Genomic DNA, 19,392 nt, shown 5'->3' with positions numbered 1-19,392 from the left:
AGTTGAATTACAATTTCCCCTAGTAGACATTTGAACCAGCCTATCACCTTGGTCAAAATTGGCGCCCAAAAGGTGCCCAAAGGGCGGGACCGATACTCCTTGGTAGCTAGAAGACAGTATGCACTTCCACTGACTGAATACCTCCACCTGGCCTGACCCACCTTTGCATTTGGACTTTGTTACCTGCGACTGGTTTCCAGGACTTGTTTTTAAGTAAGTTCCCCTGGAGGGGGGGGGGGGCAGAATCAATTTAAGTTTTACTGCATAAACAACAAAATGGCAGTTCAACCAGGGTGGGGCCACTCTGGCTATGTAGGCCCTTACACTAACATCCCCCATTTATGGCATATTTATTAAAAGTGATTTGTTAAAATTGACGAAACATTATTGACACATTACTATTAACTAAAGAGCATAGTTTACGTTAGGGTTCAGTCTCTGTGTTGTACAATTCTGTGGTTATGACAAATGTGTAATGTGTCCACCCTTACAGTATTATACATAATAGTTTCACTGACTTAAAATCTGTGCTACTCATCCATCCATACCCCCTCCCAACCCTTGGCAACCACTGATCTTTTTACTGTCTCTATAGTTTTGTCTTTTCCAAATGTCAAGTAATCGGAATCATACAGTATGTAGCTTTTCAAATTGGCTTCTTTCACTTAATAATACATTTTTAAGTTTCCTTCATGTCTTTCTTTGGCTTGATAGCTCATTTCTTTCTGGTTTTGAATAATATTCCATTGTATGGATTTACCAAGTTTATCCATTCACCCGATGAAGGATATTTGATTGCTTCCAGCTTTTGTCAATTATGAAGAAAGCTCCTATAAACATCTGTGAGCAGGTTTTTGTGTAGACTTAAGTTTTCCGTTCATTTAGGTAAAATATCTAGGAGTGTGATTGCTGGATCATATGGTAAAAAGAATTTTTTTTTAAGACTTTGTTTATTTGTCAGAGTGAGAGAGGGAGAGAGAGCACGCACACAAGCAGGGGGAGGAGCAGGGGGAGCTGCAGAGGCAGAGCAAGAAGCAGTCTCCCCACTGAGCACAGAGCCCTGGTGCGGGACTCAATCCCACAACCCTGGGATCATGCCCTGAACTTAATTTAAGGCAGACGCTTAACCGACTGAGCCACCCAGCTGTCTCCATATGGTAAAATTTTATTTAGCTTTCTAAGAAACTGCCTGTTTGTCTTCTGAAGTGCTGTACCATTCTGCATTCCCACCAGCGATGAATGGGAAATCTTGCTATACATCCTCACCAGCATTTGGTGATGTTGGCGTTTTAGCTTTTCGCCATTCGAATACGTATGTCTCATTGTTTTAATGTGCATTTCTCTAATGTGTGATCATGAGTGTCTTTTCACATGCTTATTTGCCATCTGTTTATCTCCTTTGGTGAGGTGCCTGCTCAGTCTTGCTCCTTTTTTATTGGGCTATTTACTCTTTTTGAGCTTTATAATTTCTCTGCAATTTTTAGGATACAAGTTCTTTGTCAGGTGAAAATTTTCTCCCAGCCAGGCTTTTCATTCTCTTAACAATCTTTCACTGATCACAAGGTTTTTGTTGTTGTTGTTGTTGTTTTAAGATTTTATTTATTCATTTGTCAGAGAGAGTGAGCATAGGCAGACAGAGTGGCAGGCAGAGGCAGAGGGAGAAGCAGGCTCCCTGCTGAGACTCGATCCCGAAGGCAGCCGCTTAACCAACTGAGCCACCCAGGCGTCCCCAAACACAAGTTTTTAATTTTAACAAAGTCCAACTTACCAGATTTTCTTTCATGGATTGAGCTTTTGGCGTTATATCTGAAACCCATTTCCCAACTTAAGGTCAGCTAGTTCTTTATCTGTTATCTTCTAGAAGTTTTATAGTTTTGCTTTTCACATTTATGTCTGTGATCCACTTTTGAGTTAACTTTTGTGAAAGGTGTAATATCAGTGTCTACATTCATGTTTTTTTATATATGGATGACCAGTTGTTCCAACACCATTTACTGAAAACACCATCCTGGCATGCCTGGGTGACTCAATTGGTTAAGCGTTGCCTTCAGCTCAGGTCATGATCCCAAGGTCCTGGGATCTGGCCCCATGCGGGACTCCCTGCTCAGCAGAGAGCCTGCTTCTCCCTCTCCCTCCGCCTGCTGCTCTGCCTCTCTATCTCTCCATCAAATAAATAAATAAAAGTCTTTAAAAAGGAAGGAAAGAAGGAAGGAAACATCATCCCTTCTTCAGTGGATTCCTTTTGTTCTTGTGTGGTAGATGGTTAACTACATTTGTATGAGTCTGTCTCTGGGTTCTCTATTCTGTTCCATTTATCTATGTGTTTGTTGTTTTGCCATTATCACACTGTCTTGATTACTGTAGCTTTTTAGTAATTCTTAAAGTCAGATATCGTCAGTCTTCCAACTTTGTTCTTCAACAATGTGCTATTTTGGGTATTTCAACTATCTATATAAACTTTATAATCGGTTTGCTGATATACACAAAATTACCTGCTGTGTTGTGATTCAGACTACAGTGAATCTATAGATCAAGTTAGGAAGTGTTGACATCTTAACAATATTGGATCTCCCCATCCATACACATTGAATATCTTTCTGTTTACTTCGGTCATCTCTATCTTCTTTCATCAGAGTCTTGTAGTTTTCCTTACTTTGCCCTTGTACGTATTTTGTTGGATTTATACCTAAGTATTTAATTTTTTGTGCTAATATAAATGGTATTATATTTTCCATATCAAATTCTAATTATTCATTGCAAGTATATAGGAATTGACTCTGTATCTTGACCTTGCATCCTGTAACATTGCTGTAAGTGCTTATTAGTTCCAAGTCAAGTCTTTGGCATTTTCACAATATAGGACATTGTCTACTACAACTACCCAGAATCTCCTCATATGTCTCTTCCAAATCACAGACTTTTAAAAATTTCAATTTGTTTCATATCTTGTGATGTTTTTATCCTTTAATCTAAAAGTCACAGAATATATTGTAATACACAGATTTAAACTAACTCATTTCTAAATTTTCATATTTCATCTGGTCTTACTGAAATATTATTTGTTTGTATGATTTTCAGCTGAATGAGGAAACCCAAGAGTATATACTGAATCTTTTCCAACGTTATGTTGATGATGGTTTACATTTTATCAATAAAAAATGTGGCCAAGCAATCCCACAAGTGGACATCAGCAAAGTTGCTACACTCTGTTGCTTATTGGAGTCTTTGATACTTGGGAAGGATGGAGTTAATTTGACGATGGTATGAAAGGTTTTTCTCCCTGCTATAAAGCTAGAAAAATGAGATTGTTGTATAGGTGCTTTTCAAATAGATAACTAAATTTTCTATAAAATGATCATTTGATTTTCAAGATAATTTTTTTAAGGAGTAATGATTGTAAATAGATTCATAGAATCTCAAAATTGGAAGGAATGTCAGAGAACCTATAGTTTACTCTTGTACTCAATGTACAATTCCTATAGTCTGCAACACATTCCCAGTATGTTTCTGTCTAGCAGCTTCTTAAATACCTTCATGCAGGTGTAAACAAAGTGATAATAGTCCACTGAAAGACAACCTTGAGCTTTTTTCTACATATCCCTTGCCATTCATTATCTTGTACTAGTATAAAACATTGCTCTGTGGACTACTGGGTCAACTCTAAGAAACATATACTATGCCCTTTTTAAAATGCACGTATCTCAACAAAAGAAAACAATCTTCAGGCTTTGCAATTTAAGGATTCTTGTTATATTAACAAATAAAATACTAAAACTCTTTTTTCTTTGCTTTTTCAGGAACAAACAAAACTGAATACAATGCTATGTCAGACTTTCGTATTCTGTTATTTATGGTCTTTAGGAGGTAATCTAACTGAAAACTACTGGGATTCTTTCGATACGTTTATTAGAACACAATTCGATGATAATCCTGATGCCAGGGTAAGAACCAAATAATTTCATTTTAACATAATAATTCTGAATCATTAAAATTAAATTTCAAGACTAAAACTTTGACTTAGTTCTACAACAAATAAAAATCCTTCACTAAAAGAATTTATTAAATTATCCACTTTTTTAAACCACAGAGAGCACTTACTATATTAAAATTTTTCATAATCCTCCTCCAGCCATACAAAGAAAGTAAGGTATAAAAGAATATTAAAACTCCCTACCATAGGGGCACCTGGGTGGCTTAGTGGGTTAAGCTCAGGTCATGATCCCAGGATCCTGGAATTGAGCCCTGCATTGGGCTCTCTGCTCAGCAGGGAGCCTGCTTCCCCCTCTCTCTCTGCCTGCCTCTCTGCCTACTTGTGATCTCTTTCTCTCTGTCAAATAAATAAAAAAATTTTTAAAAACCTTCCTACCATAAACAAATATTGAATTCTAGCTAGTACATTTCTTTTTCACAGTGCTATGGTTTGACAATTCAGAATTTACTTTCTATACATTCTAAGATTGAGCAAATGAATAAATATGTTGAGGATAATGTCAGCCAGGTTTCTCACTGTTAGAAAAAGGATTTATAAATGTGGAAGGGGAGATATTAGAAGGCACCTGTGTTCTTGCATTGGAATTGGAAGTCTTGGTTCTCATAGATCAAAAAATGTATATACATATATGGAAATTAATACATATATTCATACATATATTAATTCCCTAGTTCTGTGTGCTGATAGGAACTAGAAGAAGACAACTCAGGAGCAATGAACATACCTAGTATGCTCATTTCTAAATACCGTTCTCCATGAAAGGGAACCAAAGCTCTGTAATGACATAGCTGGAGTAAGACAGGGGAAAGTACAAAATGAGCCTAGAATATCTTCCTATGGCAGGTTACAAAGAAGTGCTCCAAGAATGATCACATACCTCAAAGGAACACAGGAGCCAGTTTGAGGGACTCCCATTGACCAAATCTAGACAGATTTGAGCATCAAAATAAATAATAATAGTATGGGATTACAAGACTTTGCATGAAATAAAAATCTATGAGTTGATATTCAGAACAAAAATATACCTGAATAAATCAATAAATGGGGAGAAGGAAGAGCTCTTTCTCTTCTTTTTAATATTATTTATATATTTATAGATATATTTATTTATAGTAACATATAATGTATTATTTGTTTCAGGGGTACAGGTCTGTGATTCGTCAGTTTTACACAATTCACAGCACTCATCATAGCATATATCCTCCCCAGTGTCCATCACCCAGCCACCCTATCCCTCCCTCCCCACCCCCCAGCAACCCTCAGTTTGTTTCCTGAGATTAAGAGTCTCTTATGGTTTGTCTCACAGAAGAATACCATTTAATCTACATAGAAGAAATGATGGAGTTAGAAAGTCATTACTTTGCAGCCATCATAGTAATAATTGATTTAGGCAAGAATTATCAATGGATGCTAAAAATTGTGGGTGAAGGCTAGATGACAGACAATATTTACTTAGTTTCAAAGTATCTCCTACAAATTATTGATTAATTGCAGAGAGAGAAATAGTATTGTTAGAGTAAAGAAACCTTGCAGACACTACTTTAAGAAATCAATTTTTTTTTAAAGATTTTTATTTTATTTTACTTGACAGACAGAGATCACAAGTAGGCAGAGAGGCAGGCAGAGAGAGAGGGGGAAGCAAGCTCCCTGCTGAGCAGAGAGCCCGATGTGGGACTCGATCCCAGGACCCTGGGATCATGACCTGAGCCGAAGGCAGAGGCTTAAACCACTGAGCCACCCAGGCGCCCCTAAGAAATCAATTTAACATCATCCGCATTAGGACAAACCTGTGCCTCCTGATACAGAGTGCTGAGAAGCACACAACCTCACTTGTGAAGTATTCTTTTCAAACATGCATGCCCTGAATTTAATTATGGGAATAACCCTGGAATACCCAAGTTTAGGAGCATTCTATAAAATAAGCTGGCCTATATTCTCCAAAATGTCTGTCATGGGAGACAGAGAAAGCTGAGGAACTTTTCCAAATGAAGAGGCTTAAGAAGTATAACTGAATACAATGGACTATCCTATGTTGGATCTAAGACTGGGAGAAATATAGTTGTAAGTGGCGTTATTAAAAATACTGGCAAGGGCGCCTGGGTGGCTCAGTGGGTTAAGCCGCTGCCTTCGGCTCAGGTCATGATCTCAGGGTCCTGGGATCGAGTCCTGCATCGGGCTCTCTGCTCAGCAGGGAGCCTGCTTCCCTCTCTCTCTCTCTCTCTGCCTGCCTCTCCATCTACTTGTGATCTCTCTCTGTCAAATAAATAAATAAAATCTTAAAAAAAAAATACTGGCAATATTTGGATTTGGAATGTAAATTAGGTAATAACATATCACCATTCAAGTTTCTGATTTTGATTACTTTAATGTGACTATATAAGAAAATATCCTTGTTCCTTAGGAAATACACAGTTATTTAGAGTAGGGTGGAATAGTGTATACAATTAAGTCTGATAGAGTAGGAAGAGCAATAATAAAGCAAAGGGGGCAAAATGTGGACAATCAATCTAGGTAAAGAATATATGGAGTTCTTTGCACTGTTCTTTTAAGTTTTAAACTATATAAAAGTAAAAAGTTACCAAAAGAAGAAAAAAATTCCTTAAGAATCTGAGCTCTATGGATTAGGACCTTCTAGTAGATATGAAACTTTTCTGAATCCCCAAGATGATGGTATCATAATTGGACAAGTTGGGCTGTTTTAAGGACAGTTGGGAATTTGAGACAGACAGATCCCTCTGGGGGAGCCTGCTTTTCCCTTTCTCTCTGCCTGCCACCCCACCCCAACTTGTGGTTTCTCTCTCTTTCTCTGTCAAAAAAGTAAATAAAATTTTTTAGAAAAAAAAAATTTTAGGGGTGCCTGGGTGGCTCAGTGGGTTAAAGCCTCTGCCTTCAGCTCAGGTCATGATCCCAGATTCTTGGGATCAAGCCTCACATTGGGCTCTCTGCTCAGCAGGGGACTTGCTTCCCTACCCCCTCTCTGCCTGCCTCTCTGCCTACTTATGATCTCTGTCTGTCAAATAAATAAATAAAATCTTTTTAAAAAATTTTTTTAAAGAGAAAGGAAAAAGTGAAGCTTTTCATAACCTGGCCCCCGTGCTCCCAGATTCATCTCTCACTGTACATACTGCTCCTGTATTTCCAGTATGCTTGGCACTTCCCAGGTCTTCAGCCCTCTTTTCACCCTCCTTCCCCATCCCATTTCTTCATTGCCCATAGCACTCCTGCTTGTCCTTTAAGTCTCAACTGTAGTGTTACCACCCTTTGGAAACTTTCCTGAATCTCCAGCCATCACCATAAAACTCTCTGGCAAGTAGAAAGGAGTCATCCTGCTTTTGTAAATGTACTAACTCCACTGGAATCTTAATTCTCTGTAATATTAACTGATATGCTTCTGTTCCCCCATGTGAATTTCAAGGTCACTGAAGGCAGAGACTGGGTCTCGAATTCAGCATTTGCCTCTACCACCAAGCACAGTAGCTGGCAAGGAATAAGCCTCTGAATGTTGACTTGAATTGAAAATGCTTTACAATTCTAATCTAACGTGTCTTTTTTTTTTTCAAATATTTTATTTATTTGAGAAACAGAGAGAGAGAGTAAAAGCTGGGGGCAAGGGGTGCAGAGGGACAGGTAGCCTCCCTGCTGAGCGAGGAGCCCAATGCTGGGATCAGTCCCAGGATCCCGAGTTCAGGACATGAGCCGAAGTCAGACATTTAGCTGACTGAGTCAAACAGGTGCCTCCTAATATAAGGTTTTAAGATAATATATCAGGGGTTTTGTGCATTGTATTGCATGGTTATGCTTAAAGTATTAGACTCTGATACCTAAGAAAAAAAGAAACAAAGAAAAAAGAAACTCAAATACATTCATATTCTATGACTGCCTTTGTTTATGTGTGAATTTCCCTATTGCTGCATGGCAATCCAATGAAAGTGGTATTTGATTTTATACTTCAGCTTCCCAGTTCTGGTGATCTGTGGAGCATTCACTTGGACTTTGATACCAAACGGCTAGATCCCTGGGAACGAATCATACCCACCTTCAAGTACAGCCGAGATGTTCCTTTTTTTGAAATGCTCGTCCCCACAACTGACACAGTGCGCTTTGGGTATCTAATGGAAAAACTGCTGGCAGTCAGGCATTCAGTGCTGTTTACAGGAATAACTGGAGTTGGCAAGGTAGGAAACCTATCTGAAACAGGAAGGTCTGTCCCCAAATGAGGGCTTGGTGGACTTAGAGTTATAAGCCCCAGAAATAAAACATTATTTTTCAGACAAAATTCTTTTGAATTCTGATCATTTTCCAGGAAGAATGTAACTATGCTGAATCTGTATTTATCTTGGGGATTACTCCAAGTTTGCCAGTTTCTTAATAAATCCTTGGGGTCAATACCATATAAATTAGAGGACTTGTGGACTAGCACGTTTTAGGTTTGGGGACTTTTATGTCATATTCTTGTGCCTCCACACAGGATAGGGTGGGAATTGGTCAGAACAGGTTGTGTCCCCAGCAGACTGTTGATAAAGATCAGTCTGTCCCCTCCTGCCCATTCACTTCTACCCTACACAGCAGTGGTGTTCAGAAAAAGTAGAGTATAAGGGGAAATGTTGATTGTTTGTCTGCTTGGCTTGGGGACAGTCCGCATAAACAGAGATTTCACTACTGGTCCTCTATATTATTTCAGTTTTTTTCCTTCTCTTTTTTCCCCCTCCAAGTTATTTTTAAAAGAAGTTTGGGTTCTTCTAGGACTCATGCTATCAAATTGACTTGGATAGGAACAAAGCAAACTTAGCAAAACTTTTGCTAAGATATAGCTGGTTAGACTATCTCTTTGGCACTGATAAATCTAATTAAATGGAATCTCCAGGAAGAAGGTAGACATTTCAATCTAGCTTTAACCTATCTCCTTCATCCTGTCTCTTACTCTTCGTACTGGATTATTACTGATGTGGACAACTGAAAGATATACTGAATATATATATTAACATATTTTTTAATTTAAAGTCTGTCATTGCAAAAGGATTGTTGAATAGAATTCAGGAATCAGCTGGCTATGTTCCCGTTTATCTAAATTTTTCTGCTCAAACTTCATCTGCAAGAACACAAGAGATCATTGAGTCAAAACTGGAAAGGAAAAGAAAAAATATACTAGGTAAGAGTGAACATTTTTATTTATCTCACCGAAATTATTTATCAAATCAATAATCATAAAAATACTTCATGTAATAAAATTACAAATGGGTACTTTCTTTGCTTAATTTACTTGAAGGGGATTCTGTGAGTGGCATTCTTTCCTGTGCTGTACATCCAGATATCTTACCGGTAGCACACGGCAGTTCATTTGTCATCACCTTCAATGTAGAACATCTTCAGTCTCTGCCTCTCCGACGCTGCCCCTCTCCACACACGCTTTCAAGCCTGCATTGATTTCCCTTTATTTGAAACCAACCAACCAACAAACCACTTTGTATCTGGTGCACTGAGTAATCCCCGTTCTGCAAGGAATTGGCTTGAAACTGTCTAGGGTTTTTCTTCAGTCAGTGCTTTCAGCCAGGCTTGTAGGATCTCCCTCATCATCCCATATTAACTGCTTAGATAAATAGCTTAACTTTCTGGTCCTTTGCAGCTATTTTGAGTCAGGCCTAATGTAAAGTTTCAACCCTAAACCCAATGTAAGGCTCCTCCTCTCTTCTGTGGTGGACCTGGTTTGTGGGTCATGGCCCTGGAGGTGGACCGGGGCATGGGGTGCCCTTTGGCTCTTCCTGGCCCTCCTTGTAGGAGGCTCTGGTGTGTCAGAGGAGGGGAGGACAGGACAGTGTTCCCCCTAACTGGCATTATATGGGCTTCCGCATGGATTGTCCCTGCTTCTCTTGCTAGTGCTGAATGATGTCTGTGCTATGTGGCAGGCTTCCAGGAGCAGCTCCCTGAGGGATTCCCCAAAAAGTTGTGCACAGGCCAGGCATTGACCTTCCCATTGGAAACTTCCATAATGTTGGGAATCAGAGTCCCAGCCCTCACTCAGGACCACCCTCAGCCGCTTTAGTGCCTCCTCTCTATTCCTTTTTCCCTACTCTGGTAGGCACGGGGCAGTGGATGCCTGTCTCTCTGGTGGGAGACCAATGTCTTTATGAATGATTCTCTTTGAGTCCCTCCCCACTCCTGTCCTGCTGCTTGGATTCTGGAGGATGGAGTGGGGCCCTGAGTTTGCCTTGGTTCCTTCATTGTTGGGAAGAGCTGGATGCCAGAGTGGGTGGGGTCACCTCTGCTTAGGCTGTTTTCTTTTCTCTCGCACTATTCCTTTTTTTTTTTTTGACTAGTGTGTATATTGATGTTCTCTACGTTAAATATGACATTGTAAAGTTCTGCCATACTAGATTTCCCTTTGATGTGTTCAGGATGCTTTTCTTTGTTTGTTTGAATTTTTTTTTAAAGATTTTATTTATGTATTTGATGGACAGAGATCACAAGTCGGCAGAGAAGCAGGCAGAAGGAAGCAGACTCCCCACTGAGCAGAGAGCCCGATGCGGGGCTCAATCCCAGGACCCTGGGATCATGACCTGAGCTGAAGGCAGAGGCTTTAACCCACTGAGCCACGCAGGCGCCCCGTGTTCAGAATGCTTTTCAATATCCAGCCCTGTTTTCCTTGTGGCAAGTAGTGCAGTGGCATTTTTGTGAGGAAGCTTTTGGAGTACTTCCGTTTCCCTCTCTAAAAAGAAAATGACCTTCCTCACCCCATGCCAGGCCACACAGTTGGGGAGGACAGTGGCAGTGACTGGGATTGAGAAAGATCCAGACCTGACTAGAGAGCTGACATCATCCTGCCCCTCTGGGAGTGAGGTTGGGAGTGAGGTTGGGGGCCCACCTGACAGTTTGGGTGTCTCAGCTCCCTTCACCTCTCTCTGCTGGAGCCCACCTCACTCGGAACTGAACGCATTTCAACCTACAGAGTGTTCAGAGTCCAAAGCCTTACCTGACCTTTGTCTTATATTTTCCAATGGCAAATCTTAGTTCTTAAATTCATTTTATTCCCCAGGAGCTCCAGGAAATAAACGAGTTGTGATTTTTGTTGATGATTTAAACATGCCCAGACTGGATCGCTATGGCTCTCAGCCTCCAATTGAATTACTTCGGCAGTATCAAGATTTCGGTGGATTTTATGACAGAAACAAACTCTTTTGGAAAGACATACAGGTCACTTTAGGTTTTAAGTTATTTTGTGCATTTAAATGTAAACAGTAAGAAAAGATGGTGCATTTGTTTGCTAGGGCTGCCATACAAAATACCACAGACGGGGTGACTCCAACAACAGAGATTCATTGTCTCCCCGTTGTAGAGGCCGGAAGTCAGAGATCAAGAGGTCAGCAGGGTTGCTTTCCTCTGAGGCTTCTCCCCCTGGCTTGCAGATGGCTGTCTTCTCCCTGTGTCTTCTCATGACCTTCCCTCTGTATCTATCTGTATCCAAATGTCCTTTTCCTATAAAGACACCAGTCATACTGGACTAGAGCCCACCCTAATAGCCTCATTTTCACTTAATTACCTCTTTAAAGACCCCATCTCCAAATATGGTCTCATTCTGAGATGCCGGGGCTTGGGCTTTCAGCATACAATTGGGCATGGGTAGAGGAGGACACAATTCAGCCTCTAACCTATAGCCTTGGTGTTTTTTTATAGGTGAGTTGATTTATTTAATTGATATCAAATTCTTGCCCTGCTTTATTTGGGAGATTCAGGAACAAGTGAGATAGGCGTATCTCCCCAAGGGGTGAGCTTCAGGGGTAGATGGACACAGGCATTTATAATGCAGGGTGATGAGGGGAGAAACTGGAGGGAGGCAGGGTGGACACTTCTTGAAGCTGAGAGAAGCCTTCCCAGAGGATGACGCTGGAGGAGGATTTTGCAGTCAGAGCATGGCAGAACAAGGGAAAAGAGCATTTTGTATCTCGAGGCAGGGAGTGTGGAACACCGCGGTGCTATGGAATGCCACCAAAGTGGCAAGAGAGAGGTCAGCCCAGGGGGCCATGGTGCCATGACAAGGAATGTGGATTCATAGATGTACAGCCTCTGGAAGAACTGTCATGGGAAGTTTCCCTTGGCCATGGGGGAGGGGTGGTCTAAGAGGAGGCAAGACCAGAGGCAGTTACAATATCATGTATGGGCAGTTGAAAATGTTATGACCAGAGGCTTATAGGAACCGAACTCTATATTTCCCCCAGGAGCTGTGGTTCAGTGTGTGTTAATTCAGTGTTCCAGTGATTTTTATAGAAACATAACTACCACAAATAGCAAGAATTGACTATACTTAATATTTGTTGAACAAATATCTTCTAACCTCACAAACAAATTCTTAACCGTTTTTGAAGATTACATTCTTACATAGGTGTGTTTCTACAGATAGATATTAGCTAAGTGACCTCAAGCAACTTAGCCTCCCCAGGTCTTGATTTTTTTTCATCTACAGAATGAGGGTAAGGGTAGTGATCTCCTGGGTGGCTGTGAGGATTAAGTCAGATATCGTGTAGTCTGTATGTATGGTACATACATATCTGACTAATGTATGTGCCATTACATAGGTAATGCTATCACGTGGTAGGTCTTTGGAAAAGGGTTGGTTCGAGTCTCACCACCGGTATGGGCAGCTGTCATTTCCTGCTTGGCTGGGTGACTCGGGTGGGTTTCTTCTTCCCGCCCAGGATGTCACGATTGTATCAGCATGTGCACCCCCAGGCGGGGGCCGCAACCCCGTGACTCCCCGCTTCATCCGCCACTTCAGCATGCTGTGCCTTCCCATGCCTTCAGAGCACAGCCTGAAGCAGATTTTCCAGGTGAGTGTGAATTTAAACCTCAGCAAAGGGCCAAAAGAAAATACGTCTGTTCCCGAATTCCCACAGTGAGAATAGGCTGTGGTGTTTCTGAAGAGCCCACCTGTCCTTTTTCTGAGCAGAAAGCAGGTAAACACAGGGGCATCTGCGCAGTAGCTGACTGGCGGCCGCATCACTGCTTCTGTGTTTGTGGTCCCAGAACTAGTTTCCAGAATGCAGAAAGACTGCCAAAGCCTTTAAAGAAGGCTGTATCATGGGCCCCTGCCACTTAGCACTCAGCAGACCCCACCCTGCACCTCCCCCCCGCTCCTCTGTGCTCCTCTCACACTTGACCAGCTCCCCATAGGCGGGCAAGCTCAAGTGCAATGCACCTGACTTAGACTTCATCGCCTCCCTGCCCCCACCACCTCTGACAAAAACAACCACCCGTACTTCTTGCGCCCCTACAAACTTCCCTAAGGGTCCATTTCCTCTGCCTTTAAGTGGGGAAAATAACCATACCTCCCCACAAGTGCTTAGCAGAAATGTTCAGTAAAAGGTGCAACGTTATTCTGAGTAGGATGTTGACAGAACATGAAGCAGCACGACTAGAGCGAGCGCGCCATAACCAAGCACAAAAGGCTATGGTGAAGATAGCGGGCTGAACCTTGGGGGACAAGAACGGACAGGGAGGAACAGATCCTGGGAACAAAAGGCACACGGGCAAATGCAGTCACAGGGATGAGAAATGGTGATGTGGGCATACAGGTAGAACAAGACTTTTCACTGACTGGTCTAGAGAAGCTGACTTGGTGGGTAAATGGTCGAGGAGCCAAAGAGGGGCAGTGACACATTCATACATGTCTTAGCGTTTCCTTACTGAAAATGTACACACCAAAAATATGCATCACTGTACATTCTAAAGGTAAACTGAGCAGAACACAACAAATCCAATTGATAATGTTGTCATCAAATTAGATGTAATTTCTAATTAGAAAGGTGTAACAGTGGTAATTGAAACCAACAACCAACTCCATGAACTACTCACAGCTCTCTCATGACAAAGCGTCCTGCCCCCAGACTGTGGGAATTCTGGCTCTAGGGTGTAGTCTTAGTAGAAGCTTTTCAAAGTTGCCAAATATGTCAGGTAAGCCAGACCTTTGAATAGAAGACCTAGCTGTCATCCTTAGTAAACTCTGAGGAGTTTGCTCCTATTGACATGCTAATTTTAATTTGTGAATATCAGTTGAGTAGCCCTTAATTTCATTTATTAAAGAGATATTTATTGAGCATATACTGGGTACCAGACATTGGTATTACATTTTAAACAAAGAAGATGCCATCCTTGTCCTCACGGAGCTTCTACCATGCAGATAGATAATAAACAGATAAATGAACTAATGTGTATCATATTAATAACTATATATAAAAGCTATATAATATGGTTATATATATTTGTAAATACAAATTTATAATGGATGGATGGAGAATAAACAGACTAGATTTTAATTATTTATGTAGTATATATATTTATGTAGTATATATATATAGTAGTATATGTAGTATAGTATATATATATTTATGTAGTATATATATAACATGTATAATAAAGTTTTTATTTTATATATGTTTTGGGATGCTCCTACTCAAAATATGGGCCATTTGGAGAATGGGAAGCTCATGTTGGGGGCCCAGGAAGGGGCAGCTTGAAAGATACTCCTTGTAAGCTGCTGAAACTAATGTTCAATGAGGAAGCTCACTGAAACAAATACTTGAGTTTATTTTAAAATCCTGTATGAGAGCCCAAAATCTAAAGTCACAAGGACTGGCTTACAAGCATTGATGTGCATTCTGGTGCCTTCCCATCACCATTATGAAAGAAATTTACCTATTTAAAAATCTATAATAATTGTCCCAAGCATCTGGGGGCAGCAAGCTAGCTAATAAATATGTACTTAGGAATGGTGGCAAGTTATATATGAGAATATGAGAGAGCCATAAGAGACACTGACAGAAGGAGTCAGGGAAGGCCTCTCTAAGGAGATGACAGGTGACCTAAAACACAGGAGTGAAAAAGTGCCTGCCAACAGAGAGCCCTGAGGAAGAGGGTGGGGGGGATAGAGCTGTGCAAAGGCCCTGAGGAGAGCAGAGAGCCTACGTGGTTAGGCCTGTGCAGCTGGGTCACAGTGCAGTGGGGAAGAGGGCAAAGTGAGGGGGTGGCTGAGTGAGTCTGGACTGACAGGAGAGGGCAGTGCCTGATCTTTCTGACTGAAGGCAACTCAAGGGAGACAGGAGTGGAAATGGAGAGGCCAATAGAAGGAAGGAAGGTCTGAAGAAGCCAAGATGAACGAATCAAGACTGGAATGGGGTGATGTCCGGAAACCAGAGAGATTCAAGACATGCATTCAAGCTTGACTGTGGGGAGAGAATGGAAGGTGTCAAAGAAGACTTGCAAGTTCCTGATCTGATCATGGGGCAAGGCCCTATGCTGAGACTGGGAAGCTGAAGGGGGGCAGATTGTAGTTACAAGTAAGTTGCACTTTAAACTGACGTGAGGTTGAAGTCTATGAACCAGTTGGTCATGGGCCCATAAATATCAGAGATAGTTCCTTGGCTCACTTCCAGATAAGTTTGGGCACCCCACAATGACCTCTGGACCTATGGGAAGCAGAAGTCTAAATTATATGGAGAGTAAGTGTGTCAGTTCAATGGTCAGATACACGTGCTTCTCAGGCATCACCAGACTATCTCAGAAGACAGGAGTAGCCCATCCTCGGGGACATACTCTGAAGTGAATGGCAGAGTTTTATTACCCATACATCCTTGCATTGACATTCGGCTTTCTAATTATTATTAGAAAAAGCATCATCAGATCTGGAGTATTTGAAAGATGATAAATTTTTGGTATTAAGAACAATCTAACTCTCTCACATTATGTCTTGTTCTAGGCCATCTTAAATGGCTTCCTCAGTGACTTTCCACCAGCTGTAAAGCAAACTGCATCAAACATTGTGGAAGCCGCAGTTGAGATTTATAACAGAATGAGTGTTGATCTTCTGCCAACACCGGCCAAGTCCCATTATGTCTTTAACTTGAGGGATTTATCCAAATGTGTACAAGGTAATGTATGGAACCCTCATTCTCTGACCTGCACCCTCCCTTGATTTCCATTCGCCCCAATCTCTCAGGAGAATTATATGTATGAGCGTCTGTGCCCCACCTAGAAATCCCAGTACTTGTTCCCTGTTCAAGCTACCCTCTACTCCCACCCTGGCCTTGACAACGTCACAGCTGCCCTCAGACCATCAGCATCCCCTTCCATTTCTTGCTCCCAACTGATGACCTATCTTTTTATTTCACCAAAAACAAAAGAGGAGAAATTGAACCAGAACTACCTCATCTTCCAATTATCCCAGTCCACCCACATCTACCTCCCTCCTACTGCAGTGGCTGAGTTGTCCCTGCTTCAGTCACATGCCAGTACCCCCTCTGACACATTCAGTGTCACCCTCCTCTTCAGCCTACTCAAGGATTTTACTCTCATGTTGTAGAGTTCATCCTGTCTGCCGTGCATATGTATGCGCAGAGTAAGTATTCTCCCTGTCTGCCTCTGCACTGTGTGGTGAGAAGCGAAGGGTCCCCAGACAGAATGAACACTTCAAGGACTGCTTTACATCACTGCTTTGTTGTAACTTGATATTATTTGAACTGTGTTTATAATTATAATTTATATTAATACGAAGAGTAATCAGAGTAATTTGGAATAGAAGCCAGAAGGACCAAGGGCATTTGGTGAGGACTGAACGTTGGGAAAGAATGAAAGAGGGAATTGGTGTATTGAAAATAGTGTAAAGGTCAGGGGTGGGGTGGGGGTGGGGGACTTACTGGATGAATATATATGAATATTAAAGAGACGCAACACTCCTCACTTAACATGTTGCAAGCCAGTGTAATAATGAGATAAACACAGCTTGTACTGTGAAGTCTGATCACTTCACGTGTTCAGTGAAAAAACATCACAAAACAAGGAAAAGGGTTTTGTCAGATAATGTCTCCAGTTTTGCCTTCAGAAAGTGAGATCAGGGGCGCCTGGATGGCTCAGTGGGTTAAAGCCTCTGCCTTCAGCTCAAGTCATAATCCCAGTGTCCTGGAATGGAGCCCCGCATCGGGCTCTCTGCTCAGCAGGGAGTCTGCTTCCTCCTCTCTCTCTGCCTACCTGTGATCTCTGTCAAAGAAATAAATAAAATCTTACCAAAAAAAAAAAAAAAAAGAAAAGAAAGTGAGATCACCATTATTGTATGTGTGTACACCCACTAGGGAAGCACCCACTTCTCGTAGTGTGGGCATAAGGCTGGACTTCAGGATTTTCCAGTCAATTAAACTGTAACTAGATATTTCACAAAAGTTTCCTTTTTCCTCTTTCTTGAAAAACAGGTATCCTCCAATGTGATCCAGGAACAATAAGAGAAGAAATACAGATATTTAGACTCTTTTGCCATGAATGCCAAAGAGTTTTCCATGACCGTTTGATTAATAATGAAGATAAACACTATTTCCATACTATTTTGACAGAAATGGCCAGTAAATATCAATCATTATTTACTTTTTCTTTTTATTTCTTTGGTGAGGGGCCTAGAAAAGCAATTTGATTTCTATAAGGAAAAATTAAAATGAACTTAGATAAGGTAAAGCAAAATGAATTTTAGTGTTCATGGGTAAAAGTTTTTCTCTCCAACAATTCAAATATGTAGAAATATATTAAATATTAGGAAAATCATTTTATTAAAATTCAGGAAGAGTTAATATCTTAAATGCAGTATGGAATTTTAAGTAGAAATGGGAAAGTAGGAGAACCAGGATTTTGTCTGGTAAGAAGCCAGGGTATCTCTAAAGTACCTCTGATTTATTAAATGTCTATTCAATACTTATTACTTAATAAAATGTTTATTAACATTAAACATTCTTTATCTTCAATCAAGGAGATTATCAACCAAACTAAAATGGTGTGGTATCAACATGGCTTTCTCTCAACTTTCATTTACTAGTTAAGCCATTTAAGTAAAGTAACAGCTGATACTATTCTGTGTATCTTATTATAACACTGCATTCAAGCTTATCATATATGACAAATTGGTTTTGTTTTTTGAATAGACAAACATTTTGGAATTGCAATTGACCTGGAATATTTTTTGACTAAACCCATCATCTTTGGAGACTTTATTAAGGCAAGTATAGACTGTTGAATTGACCTGGCTACATTTGAAGCTAAATAAAGCACTTACTATTTTACAGTTCAATTTCATATTCAACAAGAATTTTGTATCTGTGAAGATTAGAGACCTAGACAGGAGTCAGCAAACTATGGCCCAGAGGCCAACTATCCTGTTTTTGTAGATAAAATTCTGTGAGAACACAGTCACTCTCATTGCACTGTGTGCCCTTCTTTCCTGCGGTTGCTTCTGCATGACAAGACAGAGTGGAGTACTAGCGACAAAAACCATCTGACCTGCAAAGCCTCAAGTTCTTATTATCTGGCCCGTCAGAGAAACAGATTGCTGACTCCTGCTCTAGTCACATTCATTTTGGTAATAGTTTGAATCAGAGACCCACCAGGTTTTTTATTTGAAAGGAAGCACAGAGGGTTAGTTTCTTAATGCGGGGCTGCCAGTCCCTTTACAGTATTCCATGCACTCTACAGCCTGTGCTCATATGCTTTCAGCAGCTCTGTAGGTAGCCGTGCCACCCTCCTCGTTTCAGGGTAGCTCTCATCAGTAGCAGAATTTTTCTTATGCTATGCTCCTCAATTTGCACCCCCAATAATGTGTACCCACCAGCCCTAATTTTACATTCTAGAAGCGCCTTGAATAAGTCTTCCATCTAACCAGCTTACCTATGTTGAGAGGTAACCATCTCGTTTTACCAAGTTGGCTCTTGTTTGGGTACAACATTCCTGGTGTCTCCAAGGAGGCAGGGACTATGTCTGTTCTGTTCACCCTAAATCCCCAGCTTCCTGCACAGAGCTACGGTAGCTTTCAGTCAGAGCTGGTTAAAAGGACAGACTTGTCTTTATATTGTGTGTATATAATCACAGTCACCCTGGTAATTCCTGACAAATAAAAAAGATAAATAATTTATGCAGTGTATCTATTTAAATGTATTATTAAAAACAAAGTGCAAAGTTTGTTTCCAGGTGGTGATTATATTTCCCGTGTGTTTTGATATGATAATCAAATGGGGGAATAAAGCAAAGGGAAAGAACAGTTGGATCCTTCTTTTTTTTTTTTTTTAAAGATTTTATTTATTTATTTGACAGAGAGAGATCACAAGCAGGCAGAGAGGCAGGCAGAGAGAGAGGAGGAAGCAGGCTCCCCGCTGAGCAGAGAGCCCGATGTGGGGCTCTATCTCAGGACTCTGAGATCATGACCCGAGCCGAAGGCAGCGGCTTAACCCACTGAGCCACCCAGGTGCCCCCAGTTGGATCCTTCTTGCCTTATTTTGGTCAGTTGCTCCAAATGGGCTACAGCAAAGAAAAGACCTCATGACAGGTCCACACAGGACCTCAAACAGGAACTCAGTTCCTTCTGGTTTACCCCAAATTTCATTCTC

General features: G+C 40.9%; 1 protein-coding gene across 5 annotated transcripts in view; it reads left to right on the top strand.

Moving 5' to 3' along the window:
- Window positions 1–19,392, top strand: part of DNAH6 (dynein axonemal heavy chain 6) — a 220,051-nt gene that overhangs the window by 95,208 nt on the left and 105,451 nt on the right. For all 5 annotated transcript variants that reach the window (XM_082743451.1, XM_082743452.1, XM_082743450.1 and 2 more), the window contains 9 exons: window positions 3,079–3,261; window positions 3,798–3,941; window positions 7,945–8,166; window positions 8,993–9,140; window positions 11,022–11,179; window positions 12,679–12,810; window positions 15,735–15,906; window positions 17,221–17,367; window positions 17,938–18,011. In XM_082743451.1, coding sequence (XP_082599577.1) covers window positions 3,079–3,261; window positions 3,798–3,941; window positions 7,945–8,166; window positions 8,993–9,140; window positions 11,022–11,179; window positions 12,679–12,810; window positions 15,735–15,906; window positions 17,221–17,367; window positions 17,938–18,011 — 1,380 coding nt within the window. The remainder of the gene's footprint in view (window positions 1–3,078; window positions 3,262–3,797; window positions 3,942–7,944; window positions 8,167–8,992; window positions 9,141–11,021; window positions 11,180–12,678; window positions 12,811–15,734; window positions 15,907–17,220; window positions 17,368–17,937; window positions 18,012–19,392) is intronic.

The sequence above is a fragment of the Mustela nivalis genome (assembly GCF_964662115.1).
Source record: "Mustela nivalis genome assembly, chromosome: 8".
In the NCBI taxonomy this organism is placed as follows: domain Eukaryota; kingdom Metazoa; phylum Chordata; class Mammalia; order Carnivora; family Mustelidae; genus Mustela; species Mustela nivalis.
The sequence above is the reverse complement of the archived record's forward strand: the minus strand, read 5'-3'. Positions and strand labels throughout refer to the sequence as shown.